The 17,993-nt window shown below is 34.9% G+C and overlaps 1 protein-coding gene across 3 annotated transcripts in view; it reads left to right on the top strand.

Moving 5' to 3' along the window:
- Window positions 1-17,993, top strand: part of Msrb3 (methionine sulfoxide reductase B3) — a 156,716-nt gene that overhangs the window by 10,925 nt on the left and 127,798 nt on the right. For 2 of the 3 annotated variants that reach the window (XM_026386608.2, XM_026386610.2), the window contains exon 2: window positions 17,817-17,943. The exons of the other annotated variant lie outside the window; for it this stretch is intronic. In XM_026386608.2, the coding sequence (XP_026242393.1) occupies window positions 17,868-17,943 (76 nt within the window). In that variant the 5' untranslated portion in view covers window positions 17,817-17,867. The remainder of the gene's footprint in view (window positions 1-17,816; window positions 17,944-17,993) is intronic. 3 annotated transcript variants of the gene reach the window in all.

Raw genomic sequence — 17,993 nt, 5'->3', positions numbered from 1 at the left:
ATCAGAGTGACACAGGCCTCATTCTCAGAGGCTTTTCTATCCACTTTGGAGCTGCTATGTCCTGTTGTAGAAAGAGCAAGAAGATCATTTTTTGGTAAGAGAAAGAGTATGGTTGGAGTTGAGGGTCAAGAAGTGGGCCAGATCACATGGGACTTTAAGATCATATGAGGTGTGTAGATAGTATGTTGTATGATAGAAGAAACAGTTGGGGGTTTTAAGTAGGCAATGAGGAGATCTGATTCGCATTTTCAAATGCACACTCTGCATGCTGTATGGAGAATATAACATAGGGGTTGAGAATAGAATCAGACGAATGTTTAGGGTTGGGCTGGTGAGTTGATAATGGTTGGGCCAGGATGGTGGTGCCAGAACTGAAACCTTGCTGATTGATTGGGCATAGGATTTAAGGAAGATAGAAGAACCATTCATATTCTACTGAAATTGCTTTGGTTGAAGCCACTTATGGTGCTCATATCATTAAACTCAGTGGATTCAGTAGTTTCTAATAGCATTGGTATTGTTAGATGTGCAATCTTAGGCAAAAATTAATTAGATTGACTGTGACTCAGGTTCTTGTAGAATGGAAATAAGATCATACCTATCACACTTAGGCTGTTGTAACCATTAAGTGAAAGAGTAAATGTGGATTACTTAGCACATCATCTTCCACAGAGTTAATTCACAGTGTTAATATCATCATCATCATCATTTTTGTCATTCTGGGACAATACTTTCCCATCTCTGACCATTGTTTTTTCTTAGTCTTTTTCGCTAGTTCTTTCAGCTTATCTCCATGTGTTCCTCAAGGCTCTGGCATTTTTTTCTAATTTAATACATATTCTTATACAACATTATTTACTTTTGAGCTTCAGTTTTATCTGTATATAATTACCCACCCGCAATGTCTATCTGTTAGTTCTCTACCCTAAATTATAGCCCATTTATCCACATACTTCTCTATCATCTCTACCTGGAGGACTGTCTAAGGTGCCTTAAACATGTCAAAAATGGAACTTCTTTTTCAACCTGAATTTAACCCTTTCCTCTTTGTTCTCTAGCTCAGTAAATGGTCCACCACTTGCACAGTTTTCTGTAAGTCTCCTAATTAGAATCACTACCTTTGGTCTTATGCTATTCCTGTCCATTTCCATTTTTATCATCTTCATTATTTAATTTGCAAATCTGATCATGTCACTGTCCTTTGGTTAGTTCCCTTTCTTCTTAGGGTGAAGTTCTAAATACTTATAATTTTTCAAGATTGTTGAGAGCCACAACCAAGTCAAGATGGCGCCTGGCATTTTGCCAGAAGGAGTGGTTGAGAAGTAACGCCAGCAAGCCATTAAGATGATGATAATTAAGTTAAGCCGTGTATAATTAATAAGATAATGACTGATTGCTGTAACTGGATGATGCTAAATTGAAACAAGCTGTGTATTCAGGTGTGTATATAAACCTCTGCTGTCCGGCAATAAGGCGGCTTCTGCTACCTCGGGTGGCTGCTACTTTTGAGTTCCCGTTGATTCTCATGGAGTTTCGGTTGAGTTCTGGTGGTGTTCCCGTGGGGTTCTGGCAATAAAGTAGTTCCTGTTTGAACCTACAAGTGGCTCGTGACCTCCCTGTCATTTTGTGCCCAGCCAGACTGCGGCACAAGATTTGTTTCTGTCAGCACCATCATCTCCCCTTTCACTCCTTCCTTACATTTTTCAGCCACACTGCTCTTGTTGAGAAGAGGAGCTTCAGTGAGCTATGATCTTAATTTGGGACCACTGTATATCTTTCTCTTTGTTTGGAATACTTCTCTCCTCCTTCTTAAACTGGGTGTAAGTCTTAACAGTTATTCTTAGTTTCAATGTTATTTCTTCTAGAACACCTTTCTCATGCCCCCCTCTCTTCCTCTGTTATTTAGGATCTTTATTTATTCTCTACCTCTATGTGATCTTTATTGCATTTCCTAGTAATGTCTTTCATTTTCACTAACATGGTAACTTCCAGGGACTATGTTATCTTTTTTTACTTTGTCCCCAGCATCTGCTTGTTAAATAGAACAAGGAATGAGTACAACACAGGCTTGTCCAGTTTGGGGAATTGGAGTCCTTCTGAGTTGGGTGTGCATTTGTCTTAGTCACTCAGAATTACAAAAGGGTAGAATAGAAAAGTTTAGAATTACCCTAGATTCACTCTCAGAGCTCCAGTGGCCTCTGAGTAGAGAGGAGGAAAGTAGCATGAGGGCTGCAGATGGTTCTGAAGATACTTTCTTGGTGTTGAAGTTTCTTCTCTCTGACTGGAGTGCCACCCAGAGTTTGCAGGGCAGTGACCCCAGTACTTAAGGATATGCTGTCTTTTTCATGTCCTTCCTACCTTTGTGAGGTAGCATCCAGTGTCAGAAGTCCTTGCCAGAGTTGAGCATTGCTGAGCTTTACCTTTGTAGCCACACACATAGACATAGCTTAGCAATCATGTGCAGGTTGCTAAGCTTTCCAAACCTTGTAGACTATCTTGCTGGCTTTTCCTTCTCCTGTTTAGAATCCTGGTGGGAATTTGCTGGACTCTGTTCCTCTAACTTGCAGGGACAACGGTCATGAATTAGATGAGTTAGGGGTTGCCTTTTCTTCAGTACTTTCTTTCTGCAATTCAAAGTTTTTCAAAGTGAGTTTTATTCTTTTTTAGTTTCCAGGATGATATAGGTCTTATATGTTTTTATAGTCTATTCACGGTTTTGAGAGGAACTGATAAAATCTGATTGAAGGAAAACATAAGTTCTCTTCTGGAAGGTATTTATTTATATTGCCCCCTTTGTCTTCATGGGTGTGCACATGTATGAGCAGTCTTTTTCTCTCTCTTTTTAAAAAATCCCTCTATACCATTCATTTTGTGACACTTTATAAGAGTCATTATTTTTAATAGGCACATTTAAATTATTTATGTTTTATGGGATGAACATATTTGATGACATTCTTTGTCCTGTTATTTTATGCTCTTTTGTGATATTTTTGCCTTGGTTTTCAGTCTTTTGTCATATGGTTTTTGTGTTTTATTTGTTTTTAATCTTTTATAGGAATTTAGTTTCTGGACCTTAAAAACATTGCTGAGCTTTACTTAATCTGATTATTTCCCTAAAAAAATACAACAGCATTTGACCCTTTTTTACAGAAAAAACTTAAGATCTTTTTGTTTTTCTCTGCTCTTCTTTATTAATGAAAGTGGCCTTAGTTCAAAATGATTATTGTTGATTATTGTTATTTTTACATTATACATTCTCCCTTTTTAAGGATTATTTTTGTCCTTTTCATTTTATCATGTAACATCTATGGTATGCAGTTATTACCACCTATCTTTTTATCTTAATTTTTTCATCTGTAAGGATATTTTTAAAAAATATTTTTTTAGTTGTAAATGGATCTTTTATTTTATTTATTTATATGTGGTGCTAAGGATTGAACCCAGGGGCTAACATATGCCAGGCAAGTGCTCTACCACTGAGCCACAACTCCAGTCCCTGTAAGAATATTTTGATACATACCTTGTTTAATGAGGGTACATCCTTGAGTTGATGTCTTTTTTTTTTTTTTTTTGGTAGGGAAGGATGTATGCATGTTTTATTTCCTGAGCTCCTCTGTTATCTTAGGTAATTTAATAAAGAATATTATATACCATGTTAACTTTCCCTTGCAAAACAACATTGAATTGATAAGAGAATTTTTAAAAGGCATAATTTGATAATTAGGAGGCTGGAAAGTTCTTCGAGAATAACCTGAATGTAAATAATATTGTAATTATGGAATATAAAAAGGTTGCTAGCATTCTATACAGAAGAAGAATCTGTAATGATAGAATGTACTGGCATTCAGTTAACAAATTAGTGCCACTCCCAGAGTTCTTCCTGGGTATTCAAATAGTATATATAGTTATCAGGGTTCTAATGTAAAATTATAAGTCCTTAAACAGGTTTTGTTTGTTTGCTTGTTTCTTTCTTTTCCATACTGGGAATTAAATCCAGGGTACACTCAGGCTAGGTAAGCACTGTACCACTGAGCTGCTCCATGCATCCCTTTCTTAAAAATAAGTTATTTTGAGACAGGATCTTGTTAAGTTGCCCAGGATGGCCTCAAACTTGCCATCCTCCTGCTTTGGCCTCCTGAGTAGTAGGAATTACAGGTATGTGCCTCCATGATGGGCAAGTCCTTGAACAGTTTATCTTTGAATGAAAGTGAGTAATTTTGCCAGTTTTAGTTGAATGGCAATGATAATTTATAACTCCTGTTGGACGGTTCACATTGAAGTTGACCCAAAGTTTATTTTGTCAAATTCCTATCTTATTAGTGTACATGCCTCATGTATGTATAAAGTTAGGTCACCCTGATTAGAACAGTTGATGCAAAATTTGAAGTTTTTCCTTCTTCTCAAAGATAATGGTTTTTTTGAAATTCCTAAAACATAATTGCTTAAATGGAAAAAATATATACATGTTTTTATTAATGGTACTGGGGACTGAACCCAGGGTTTTACACATGCTTGGTAAAGTGCTCTCCCACCATGTCACATCCTCAGCCCTGGAAAAAGGTATCTCAATTGAGTTATCTGTTAGATACCCACCTTATTCTTACTCTGTCCAAAATGAAACTAAATTCTCCAACTCTCTCTTTCTTATACCTCCTCTTTTGTTATTCAGTGGGGGAAATAAAACCCACGGCTAGATAGCTTTTTAAAAAATATCTCATTTAATCTTTCTGAAGCTTAATGAAGTAAGTGTTATGATCTACATTGTGCAGGGAAGGAGACAGATCCTTAGGAAACTGAGGATTTTGTTTGTTTATTTATTTATTTATTCGTTGCAGTCCTGAGGATTGAACCCAGGGCTTCATGTTCATTAGGCAAGCACTCTATCACTGAGCCACATCCTCAGGCCTAAAACTGAGGATTTTAGAGGGTAATTAATTTTTCAAGATTATTCAGCTGATTGAGTCAGAATTTGAATGCAGTTCCTGTATACCATGCTGTATAAACAGAAATATAGGACTAGTTCTATGGGCACTAGGACACTTTGTACAAATATAGGGAAAACAGAGGAAAACATTTGAGTTCAGTTATATTAAAACATTTACTGAGCCTTTATTTTATGGAGATGAAATCCCACCAAATATTCCTTTTTTGGGGGTAGGGGGTACCAAGGATTGAACTCAGGGCACTCAACCACTGAGCCACATCCCCAGCCCATTTTTGTATTTTATTTAGAGACAATGTCTCACTGAGTTGCTTAATGTCATACTTTTGCTGAGTCTGGCTTTGAACTTGGGAACCTCCTGCCTCAGACTCTTGAGTTGCTGGGATTATAGTCATGTGCCACCACACCCAGCCCACTGAATACTCTTAAGGAGCTTATAAGATAGGCAGATTTGTAAACCTAAAATTCTAGCTGCATTATAGTAATAGAAGTGCTGAGATAGAAAGTAGTGCAGAGGAGAAATGCATTCTTTTTCTAATAGAAGGAATGGCGAGAAGGAAATGGGAGATCCTTGTGAGGGAAATGATACCTAAATATAAACTTTATATAAATGATATGTACACAATTTCCTGCCTATAGGAATGATGTCTAAATTGGGCTTCAAAGTTAAATATGAATGCATTCTGTATATAATATAGAGTATATAAGTGGTATGGTGAGGTTATAAAAGATGTATTGTCAATATTTATTTGTTCAGTAAATACATATTGAATTCCTACTAGGGGATCGGCTTTGTGTGAGGTACTAGAGAAAAAGTAAGGGTAAGAGAGTGCATGGAACATAAGAGTATACTAGGTTGTATGGAGGATTAAAGTTATAGACATAGGAAAAGAAAGAAACCAAGTAGGTCTTAAATGGCAGGATAGATTGAATTTTTCCCTGTAGGTGTTAATGAGCTATGAAGTATGTTAGATTGGGTTATAGCACTGTTAGAGCCAGCATGCAGGGCTTTTGGTTACATGTGGAGGAAATCAGATTATGGGCAGTAAGAGGCACATAATCTGATGAGAGATGAAAAGGTGTATTTGAGTACCCTCTTGGAAATAAAGATAGTACTTAGTGTTGTTTGGATATAACGATCATTAGAAGAGAATCAAGGTGACTTTCAGGTTTGTGGTTTCATTTGGGTAAATGGGAGTCCTTTTTAAACATAATTAGGAATACAGAAAGAATAATAAATTAGTGAAGAAATAAAGAAATAATTGAATTGAGTTTGGGATAAGAAAAATAGTTTGGAGTATATGTGGAGTATTTAGGTTCATTTAAAAACATGATTTAATTAATAAAGAAAACCATAGTAGGACAAAGTAGAAAGAACATTATGCAAAATATTTTATTTCTTTCACTTTATGAACTTCTTTTGGACTTATCCCTCTCAAGACCAATACTTGTCAAGTAGTTGATAGAGGTCACAAAGATTTACTTTTTGGTGAGGTTCATTTTGTAAAATTTCTCTGTTATATACTATATCAGATAAAATTTCTTATTTTCTGCAATAGAAAGTTAACTTGGAGGGAGGGTTGCTAAAATTCTGATATAACAAACATTTATTTGCAATTTCCAGTGCTGAAACTTTCTATTCCTAGAATGGGGACAAAGTTCTGATAGTAATATTTTAAATATGATTTAAGGACATGTCTTAGGGCTTATATTTAACTCATTAAAATTATTTCTTAGTGAAAGAAGACCCAAATTAATAAAATTAGAGATGGAAAAAGAAGATATCACAACAGACATTATGGAAATCTAGAGGATCACTAGGGACTATTTTGAAAACTTATGTCCCAATAAAGTAGAAAATCTAGAAGAAAGGGATGCATACCAAGATACATACACCCTACCAAAATTGAACCAAGTTGAAACCTGATACTAAAACCAGATAAGAGCACATGGAGCATAGATGCAAAAATCCTTAACAAGATACTAGGAAATAGAATTCAATAACACATTACAAAAAGTATACATCATGATCAAGTTGGTTTTGTTCCAGGGATGCAAGGAGGGTTTGATATATACAAATCAGTCAATGTAAATAGAACCAAAGACAGAAATCACCTGATTACCTCAATATATGCAGAAAAAGCTTTTGACAAAATTTAGCACTCATTCATAATAACAACCCCAATAAAATTAGGGATAGAAGGAACTTAACCTCAACATTATAAAGGCTACACATGACAAACCCAAAGCCTTGAATGGGGAAAAACTGGAAGCATTCTTTCTAAAATCAGGAACAAGACAAAGATGTCTACTTTTATCATTCCTAATCAATATAGTGCTTTAAATTTTACACAGAGCAGTTAAACAAGAGAAGGGAATAAAAAGATACAAATAGGAAAGGAAGAAGTCAAATTATCACTGTAATGAGGTGATCTTCTCACTGTAATGAGGTGATCCTACACATAGAAGATCCTAAACATTCCAACAGAAGACTTCTAGAGCTGATAAACAAATCCAGCAAAATAGCCAAATACAAAATCAACATATAAAAATTGATAGCCTTTTTGAACTCCAAGAATGAGTCCACTAAGAAAGAAATCAGGAAAACTGTTCCATTTGTAAAATCCTCAAAATAAATAAATAAATAAATAAAACAGAATAAGGCTAACCGAAGAGATAAAAGACCACTGCAGCAAAAGCTACAGAACAATGAAAAAAGAAATGAAAGAAGGTGCTAGAAAATAGAAAGATCTCCCATGTTCACGGGTAGGCAGAATTAATACTGTTAAAATGGCCATGTTACCAAAAGTGATCCACAGATTCAATTGCGATCTCCATCAAAATATCAATAATATTCTTCACAGAAACAGTCTTTTTTTTTTAAATTTTTTTTTAATATTTATTTTTTAGTTCTCGGCGGACACAACATCTTTGTTTGTATGTGGTGCTGAGGATCGAACCCGGGCCGCACGCACGCCAGGCGAGCGTGCTACCACTTGAGCCACATCCCCAACCCACAGAAACAGTCTTAAAATTCATATGGGAGAGCAAAATATTCAGCCTAGGCAGTTCTGAGTGAAAAGAGTAATACTGTAGGCATTTCAGTATCTGATTTAAAATTATACTACTGAGATATGTTGACAAATACATCATGATACCGGCATGAAAACAGACACATAGACCAATGGAACACCATAGAAGACACAAAGACAAACCCACACAGATACAGTCATGTGATCCTTAACAAAGATGCTAAAAACATACATTGAAGAAAAGACAACCCTTTAAACAAATGGTGCTTAGAAGAGTGGATATTCATATATAGAAGAATGAAACTAGATCCCTATCACTCACCTTGTGCAAAAATCAACTCAAAATGTGTCAAAAACCTAGTAATTACACCAGAAACTTCACAACTGCTAGTAGAAAACACAGGGGAAACACTCCAGTAGTAGGTACAGGCAATGACTTCTTGATAGCACTTCTAAAGCCCAGAAAGTAATAGTAAAAATTAAGAAATTGGATGGCATCAAAGTAAAAAGCTTCTGCGTAGCAAAGAAACAATAAAAAAAACATGAAGTGAGAGCCTACAAAATAGGAGAAAAATCTTACCTGCTACTCTTCTGACAGAGGATTAATATCCAGAATATATAAAGAACTCAAAAAAAAAAACAACACCAAAAAAAGGGAAAGAAACCAACAAATAATCCATTCAATAAATGTTCCCATGAACTTATCAGACAATTACAATTACAAATTGAACAAATGCAAAAATGTTCAGTGTCTTTAGCTAATAGGGGAATGCAAATCAAAACTACACTGTGATTTCATTTTACTCCAGGATGGTAATCATCAAGAATTCAAATAACAATAAATTCTGGCGAGGATACAGGGAAATAGAAACTTTATACACTATTGGTGGAAATATAAATTAGTACAATCACTATGGAAATCAGTATGGAGGTTCCTAAAAAAACCCCAAAAAACTAGGAATGAAATCCCCATATGACCCAGCTATACCACTCCTAAGTATTCATCCAAAAGAATCAAAGTCAGCTTACTGTAGCTATACATGCATACCCATGTTCATAGCAATGAAATTGACAGTTGCCAACTTATGGAACCAGCCTAGGTCTGGCAGCATATCAATGGATAAAGAATGAGGTATATATACACAATGGAGTTTTATTTGGCCATATAGAAGAACAAAATTATGTTATTTACAGGAAAACAGATGGAACTAGAGAGCATTATTTAGGCAAAATAAGCCAGACTCAGAAAGTTAAGGGCCACATGTTTTTAGAGAGAAGAAAGAAAAAAGGGGCTCTCCTGAAAGTAGAAGGGAGACTAATAGAGTAGAAGTAGGGAACCAAGAGGAGGAAGGAGGAGGGGACAAAAGGAAGTACCGGAAAATGAAAATGATCAAATTTTATTATGTCCAAGTATGAATATACTGCAGTGAATTCAACAATTACGTATAATTATGCAACAATAAAAATAAAATTTAAAAATGTTTTGTAAGGTGGATGGGAAAGATAAGTTAAATAGACAAAAAATATCTTTTAAAATAGATTTAGATGTCTGGTTTATAGTCCCAGGCATAGGATTACTCAGCCAGGATTAACAAGTTTTTCTTTAGACAAAACAGTCCATTTGATGCCTTGCATCTTTTATTTATTTTATTTCTTTAGTCTATAAGCTTTATTTATTTATTTGGTACTAGGGATGACCACTGAGCCATATCTCCAGCACATTTTTTTTTTTTGTTTTGAGATAGGGTCTCACTGTGTTGCTGTGTCTCACTGAGCTGCTGAAACTGGCTTTGAACTCTCAATTCTTCTGCCTCAACCTCCTGAGTCACTGAAATTACAAATGTGCACCACCATGCCTGGCTTAAGCTTTATTTTCATCAAAAATCTGCACATGGGGAACCTGAGATGGGAAGCAGCAGCCACCATCTTCACCCCTCCCTGTATATGTTTCACTCTTTGGAAGTGATGTTTATGAATCATTCTCCAGTAGTTACTTTTATAATTTTATTTAACAGATAATATCCAGTTATGAAAGAAAAAATTATGAAAAAAGATGGCCTGTATATGTAATATAAAATATTAAATCATAATATGTTATAATAAATATAAACACTAAATTTATACTTAATAGTAAATGTAAAAATTAAAATATTTTACATTAGAAGTTGAGCTTTTGTCTACATTCTATTTTAGTTATACAATTGGTATACCTTTTCAATGGACATAGTGTCACTCTTGCATTGTCAGTATTAGATACACTTCTTTATGTTCATTTCTTACCTTTTTTCCATTTTTTAAATTTGTAGATGGACACAATATCTTTATTTATTTATTTTTATGTGGTGCTGAGGATGGAACCCAGTGCCTCACATGTGGGAGGCAGGTGCTCTACCACCGAGCTACTTTTTATGTGAACCTAATAATAAAGAAAATGTAGATGCTGCAATATATAGACATTATATTTCTTCAAATTAGCTATCTGACCTTGCCTTTGGTAAGTCTCTTTATCTCTTTTCCTATTTAGAAAATGGAAAATTTGTTTCTCTCACTTTTTTACCCCTGTCATATACATGACAAATGGCAACATAGTCACATAGTCCTATGGAGATTTGATTATAGGTTGTGAAATAGATGGTATAGGCTGCACATGATATTCAGTGCCTAGTACTAGATCTAACTCTACTCTTTTCTCTCCCATTCAAGAAAATATTCCAGAAGATTAGTAAATGAAAGTGACATTAGAGGTAATTCTAAACCCATCTAGTTTTTTTTATTGTGTTCTCAAACTTTGGCACTTAAATATAATTTTCAGCAAGATACCTCATGACTAATATTTTACTATTGGTAAGTAGTGACTTCTAAGGTAGTAGATGTGTCTAAGACTTTGGCTAGTTATTAAACTTATTTAATGATGCAATTCTGTTATTCTCAAGCATTTCTGATTTCCTGGTTATTATACTAGTAGGTTTTCATTGGTAGGCATTACATGAATTAATAGTACCATATACATGATATGGATTCAGTAAATATTGAGTGGACTTATTAATGAAATAATTATCCCTGTATGCAGATAACATAAATTCATAATTTTTTTCTTATCCCTTAGCAGGACATGTTTTTGTGGATTTCTTAAAGTGATACTGAGAAGACTGGTTTTCAGTATTCTGTTACTTTCAGAAATCTGCCATAACTAGTCTTCCTGAGCTTGATAAAATACTGCAAAATTTTTAATTTTTTCACTAATATGATGAAATAGGAAATATACTGATCGCTTCAGAAGTGGCAAGGGATCTAAAATCTACTAGTAGATATTATTTTTCATTTGTTGTTTTCGAACTGTTATGGGAGAAATTGTAAATGTATTCCTCAATTTGTTATTCATTTATTCACAAATACTTTTAAACATTTGTGCACTTACTATGTGACAGGCCACCTACCAGACCAGCAGTTCTCAAAGCAGTTCTCCAAAGTGTGAACTGTGGATCTTTGAAGTCTTTGAGACCCTTTCAAGGATTTATGAAGCCAAAACTATTTTGATACTAACACTAACTGCTTTTTTCACTGTTGGATGTTTTCATTAATGTTGCAAAAGCAAGAGTGGGTAACCCTGCTGGTTCTTAGTATAAAACAAAGCAACAAATTTCACTGTCATTCTGTTTTTCAGCAACACTGCATAAGTCGGAAAAAAGGGTAATTTCACTTAAGATGATGCATTAACAAACATTTATATTTTATTAAATTTTGTTGACCGAATACATATCTTTTTAATATTCTATGTGCAGAAATGGAAACTATATTTTTGTAAAGTGCTTCTGGGTACTAAAGCATACTGGTTGTCTTCAGGAAAAGCATTTGTGCAATTGTTGGAGATACTATTTTACTTAAAAGAATGATAGACAAACCATGGTATTTGGGGGGCATTTTTCTCAAAAATGAACAATTTGGTTCTTGGAAAACACTGGCACTACTTTTGTCAATTAGAAAAAGTGAGCTTTCAGGTTAAAAATTTTTGGAAAACATATCTACTATTGTAAGCATAATAGTTTCTCATTATTTAGAAACTTTTCTGATGAAATCAGTAGTGATATTAATGAATATGATTTTTTTTAGAGAGAGAGAGAGAATTTTTAAAATATTTATCTTTTAGTTTTCGGCGGACACAACATCTTTATTTGTATGTGGTGCTGAGGATCGAACCCAGTGCCACACGCATGCCAGGCGAGCGCGCTACCGCTTGAGCCACATCCCCAGCCCTGAATATGATTTTTTAGTACCATGTGTTGAAGTGTGTCAACATATGAAAGATCTGTATAACCCAGTGAACCAGTACTTTCCAAATGAACTTTGTATGATGTCATAAAATTAGGCAAGCGTATATCTATTCAAAATAGCTTAAATTTTTTGATATCAGGAGCCTTTAGACTCCAGAAAAATTGTCAAGAACTCCAAATACCTTTTGTTTATATAGTTATACCTACCAATATTTACTGAAATTCTGTAGCATTTAATTTCTATCTGTCATGACATTTGGCACATGTCTACTGTTCCCATTTAGTCTTATATGTTTTTTGACAGCATAGACAATGTTTTACATCTTTGTATAGTTCATCAGCACCTGATAAATTGTTTTCCAAGTACTAGGGATTGCATAACTTAAAAATCCATATCTTAAAATCATTCAACTATAAGCAGTTTGGAAGATTGACTAGGAATTCCTCAGTAACAGGATTCTGGTGTTTCTTAAAAGAAGTACAATAATAGAGGGAGCTCCTTTTAACAAAAGGTTTGCCAATTTCTACCAGTTGGCTGATGATTTCAAGCAGTAGTTAAATGATTGATCAATTCACTCAATAAACAATATTTTTTATCTAACAATAAGAACTAATTAATAAGAACAATAATAAGAACAATATTTTTATATAACCTTTATAGTATACATTTAGATTAGTGAGAACAATACTAAAAATGAAACTTCTCTCCCACAAAACTAAATATATTCTAAATAAATAAATTAAAAGAATGTTCTTGGGCTGGAGATATAGCTCATTGGTAGAGCCCTTGCCTATCATGTACCAAGCCCTGGCTTCAATCTGCAGCACAACAACAATTAAAAAAAATATTTTTTCTCTCGATTGCTTAGTTCTTGATGGTGTTAATGTAATCTTTCTTATATGATGAAATTAAAGTTTTGCAGGGTTTTTTTTTTAATGTCCTTACTTGACAAAATTCAAATTTGCCAACTCTCTGTTTGTTACTGCGGTTTTGGGGGAACATTTTACTAGCTTGTGGAAAACCACTGATGTAGACATTCCTTTGGTATTTATTGGAAAGGTATTTGACCTTTAGGTTTGACACTTGAAGCCCACTGTTACAGTCAGCTCAGGTATTCTGAAGCTAATTATCAACTTTGTGAGTTTTCTGGATTCCCTGTGTATATCATCTCTCCTTGGTAGTTTATTGTCCAACTACAGGGATAAAAGTAGAAAGAAAAAACAAACTTTAGTGTTACCAAACTAACTTTAGTTGAATTTGGGGGTATTGGAATTCTGGGGGAAGAAGGTGGAAAAGTGAAAAATTTTGACCATAACAGAGAATTTGAATTATCTTTGGATTCAAGTCAGGTTGCATTTTTAACTTTCCACCTCTTCATAGAAACTGCTATTAATTGTATAAATAACAGATTGAGCAGACAGACTCTAGCATTGGAAATGATGATCCCATTCCATAGAAACTGTCATTTGCATGGTGAGTCTTTCACTCTATAAAACGAATGGCTGTAATGTGCCAGGTTCTGGGGTATAAAGATGAAAAAGATACTGTCCCTGACCTTAAGAGGAAGTGATGAGAGCAAATCAGTGCCCTTAACGTTGCCAGGGAGGTACCTGGCACATTGGGTGTTCTTGGAGAAGCTGGGAGTGGTGGGAGCTGGGAGAGGTGGCAAAAGAGAGTAATGATATGAAATAAAGATGTGGAGGTGGAATTAGGAAACTGTGAGCCTATTTGGGGAAATAAGGAGCATGTTGGTATGGTAGGAGTGCGGGGCGGGGTGAGATGTGGAGGTGCCGTGAGAGATGCTGAAGAGTTAGGTGGCAGCTAGATGTACAACTTTAGATGCTCTGTTTAGGAATTTGAACTTTACCCAAAAGACTTACCAGAACGTGTTCTGTGGGATGGTTATAGGACAGAAAGGGGTTTTGAAGCATCACTCCAGACAGAGTTAATCATATATAGTTAAAAAGCATGACTCTTTTTGTACTAGAATTGTTTCTGGCTAGGATCTTCACTCAGGCGGTTCAAAAAGAATAATAGGAAGAAAGCTGCCAAATTGACACTTGGATTTTTTTGGGGGGGTGGAGTAGAGGGATGGGAAACTAGCCGTTGTTTTCCTATATCATGGACATATATAAATTTTAGTAGGTTAAAGTGCAGTGAGTTTTATAATCCTTAGCATATATCCTGAAGGTATGTCCAAGATATTTAGAGAAAAATTTTGAAGGCGAAATAGAAGTTAAAGTTGTATCTGGTGGAAATGAAAAGAGGAAGTGCAGAAATCTGAGCATCTCAGACTTTTTACTTAATTCCCTACTTTTTCCTCTCAGTGAGAAGATTCTCAAATAATCTTGAATTATGTTTTCTTATTACATGTTGATTATCAGCCACACTATCTAGCAGAGAAACATAGAATCAGAGTATGCAGAATGGGTTGGTATTCCTAAAGCTTTTCCTTTTCAGTTGTGTAATGGTCAAGAGCACTGACCCCAGAACTATATGGCCTAGGTTCAAATATGCCAATTACATTACCCAGTTACTTAGGGTCTGTTTCCCTTCCTAACTTTAAGACCTTAAGCAAAGTACTGAACCTTCCTAAGCTTCAGTCTCTATAGCTAAAATGGAAAAAAAATGGTATTATGTCTAAGGCTGTGAACATTAAAAAAGCTGATGAATGTGAAGTGCTTAGAATACTACCTGGCACCTGTCAGTGCTTAGTTAACTGTTATCTTTAGGATTTCTTTATCCTGTGGTTTTATTTAGAATACTTTACTATGGAAGAATGAATAGTAACTTTTCTGGCCTAAATAGGATTCTTTGGAGAATGATCTGCTATCTCTCAATATGGTTAGGTATATAAATGGACTGTTAGAATTTTTGAATTCATGTAATTTAAATTTAGCAAATATCTAACATATTTAAATAATAATAGTAGCAACTAACATTTCCTGAGCATATACTATGTTCCAGGAGTTGTTCTAGGAATTTTTAACTGAATAATTTACTTAATGGTTATCTTAGAGTTGAAGAAACTGAGGCACTGTGAGGGAAAGCTAACTTGTCCAAGGTCAATATTGAAACATTGACAGTCTGGCTCCATAGTTCACACAAACCCATCTTTCACACAATCATATTATGTACTTTAGATGTATTTTGACAAAAATATTTTATTTCTATAAACATAATTAGGTGGAAACATTAACTTAAAAATAATTTTGTTGAAATATTTCAGCATAAAAGTGTTACTTTTTCTATTCTGGAGAACATTTGCTCCTGATGTCACATGCTTGAGCCACATTTACTGTTTTTTTTTTTTTTTTGTGTGTGTGTGTGTGTGTGTGCAAGTATAAGATTATGGGTTTGATGTAACCAAGGCATCCAGATGTGTGTACATATTCTTTAGAACTGATTTTCTCTTTACATCTCAGCTACATATTTTCAGGGTAGTGTGTGAGTAATACCACTTTATGTATTTTGTAAACTTATCTGCTTCTTCTCCTATCCTGTGAACATTGAAACAATTAGGGTTGTATCAAATCCTAATTTATGAAATGCATTCATTGTAGGATTTAACAATGAAGAACACTGTGACAGATTGTGCTTTTTACATTCTTAAGTATAAAAAAATCTAAGCTGCTCTAAAAGTAGTCACTTTAGTTGCTCCAGTTTGTTGATGCTAATTTAACACTTTCTTCATCTATTAAAAAACTGGGCAAAACTAATTTGCCACTAGATGGAGCTCTGGCTATTTGGGTAGAAAAAAAAAGGCAGTGAAGTCAGAACATTAAATCACCCAGTCATATCATGGTGGAGGGTCCTGGGTATTTGCGGCCCTCAGCTTTTAATTGCAGAATGCATCTTTGTTCTTTGCCTGACCTGCAGAGTGACATCACTGCCTTTCTTCCTGTGTGCTGGCTTTGACACAAGCCAGATGGCCACAGTGATCGGTAGGCACCCAGGCTGCCTGGTACAGCGAGCGGTTGATGAAACAGAATAGGAAGACGTTTTATGGTCAGCTGTGAGAGCACAATGAGGCTACAGCTTTGCTAAGTAATTACATTTACCGTGAACACTTTATTCCTAGCAGAGAAGGGTCTCATGGAAAAAAATACATTTTATTTATAGTGTTGGGAGGTATAGACCTTTGATCTTTTATTAGTCAGTAGTCTGCTCCAAAGGCATGCTCTCTTTCTCCTGCTCTGCAGTCACTCGTGAAAATGACATGTTTATTTATGTTTAATGGTTCTTTCAGGCTGTGCATTGTGATACTTACCTTCCCTCTTCCTCTCCTTTGTCTCCAGTTGGTAACACAAAAATGTTTTAGTTTCGTAGTGAGTTTAGTTTGGAGAAGTCAGAGTTCAGGCATGTTAATACAAGCAGATTTCTGTCAGATATACTCCAGAGTGATTTGATAAAATACATTACTGTTTATTATGTGTTTGTTCTTGAAGTTGGTCAGAAAAGTCCAGGAACAGGTTTTTATTTGTGGGTGGATTGGGGGTGGGTGGGTGGAAGGGGAATGGACATGGTGGTCAGGAAATGAACAAGACATTAATTTTATAACCATTTTTGGACATTTGGTAGTTAAAGCTAATTAAAATACTAATTTTAAATAACAATAAGAAGTTTATATTAATATAGCACTTTTCCATTTTCATTTGAAGTTAATCTTTACCAATTACAATATTGTTTAAAACTTTCACAAAAATCCTAAGAACTGAACTGTTCTCTGAAGCTTAATATTCTTATGGTTTTGAGATTATTCCACATGATTCATTTCCAAAGACTTTAGAAAAATATTTTTAGCCTTTTTAATACTAGGTCTCGAGTGTTTTTTCACAGAAATTTATTTAGAATTTATCATAAAATAGAATGAAAATTCTTGTTCATGTTTTATTCTAACTTAACTCGGTTTCTGCTGTGAATTCTCTTAGTTCCCCTTAGGTTTTTTGATTCTATTTTTAAAAAATGAAACTCTAACAAAAGAAGTCTCTTAAGTTCACAATATTTTACAGTCTTCTCCAGGAAGGGAGGCTTGCAAATAATTGCTGGGAAAAGGCAGCATGGTATAAAGCAAGAATATGGCTTTGCAGTCAGATGTAACAAGGTTTTCTAATCCTTTTTCCACTGGTTATTTGGTTTGTGCCTTTGGACCTTTGAGCCTAGGTTTCTCACATATGTACTAGGAGGGTAAAACCTACTTCCTAGGTTTATTGTAAGAATTATATGATACAATGTATACACATTAGGCTCCAGACAGTTCCTGTCACATGTTATGAACTCACTAAACCTAATTCCTTTCAACTATTTAAAACTTCAACTTCTTGCAAAATGTGTTTGCAGATTACACTGCTATTATATGGTGTGTATTTTATTCATTAGATATAAATAAGCCTGGGTGGAAAATAAGCTCACTGTCTGAAAAATAGACATTTGAAGTTTATTAGCACTGTGTGTGTATGTATGTTCAGTTCCAGATAAAATCATAATTATAAATTGTTCAATGAATGTGTTTAACATACGTGTTGTGTTAATTTGTTTTTTTTGTTTTGTTTTTTTTTTCTCTTACTCAGCTCTTGCCCCTGTTCTTTGCCTCTCGTTTTGTTGGTGAAGATATTACAGTGATGTCTGCATTCAACCTGCTGCATTTGGTGACAAAGAGCCAGCCAGTGGCCCTGCGAGCCTGTGGGCTTCCCTCAGGTTGCTGCTTGTTGTACTGTACATAGTGAGGGCACTGGTCTGTGTGGGTG

This window comes from Urocitellus parryii, chromosome 5 (genome assembly GCF_045843805.1).
Source record: "Urocitellus parryii isolate mUroPar1 chromosome 5, mUroPar1.hap1, whole genome shotgun sequence".
In the NCBI taxonomy this organism is placed as follows: domain Eukaryota; kingdom Metazoa; phylum Chordata; class Mammalia; order Rodentia; family Sciuridae; genus Urocitellus; species Urocitellus parryii.
Note: the sequence above shows the minus strand (reverse complement) of the source record. Positions and strands in the feature narration are given on the sequence as shown.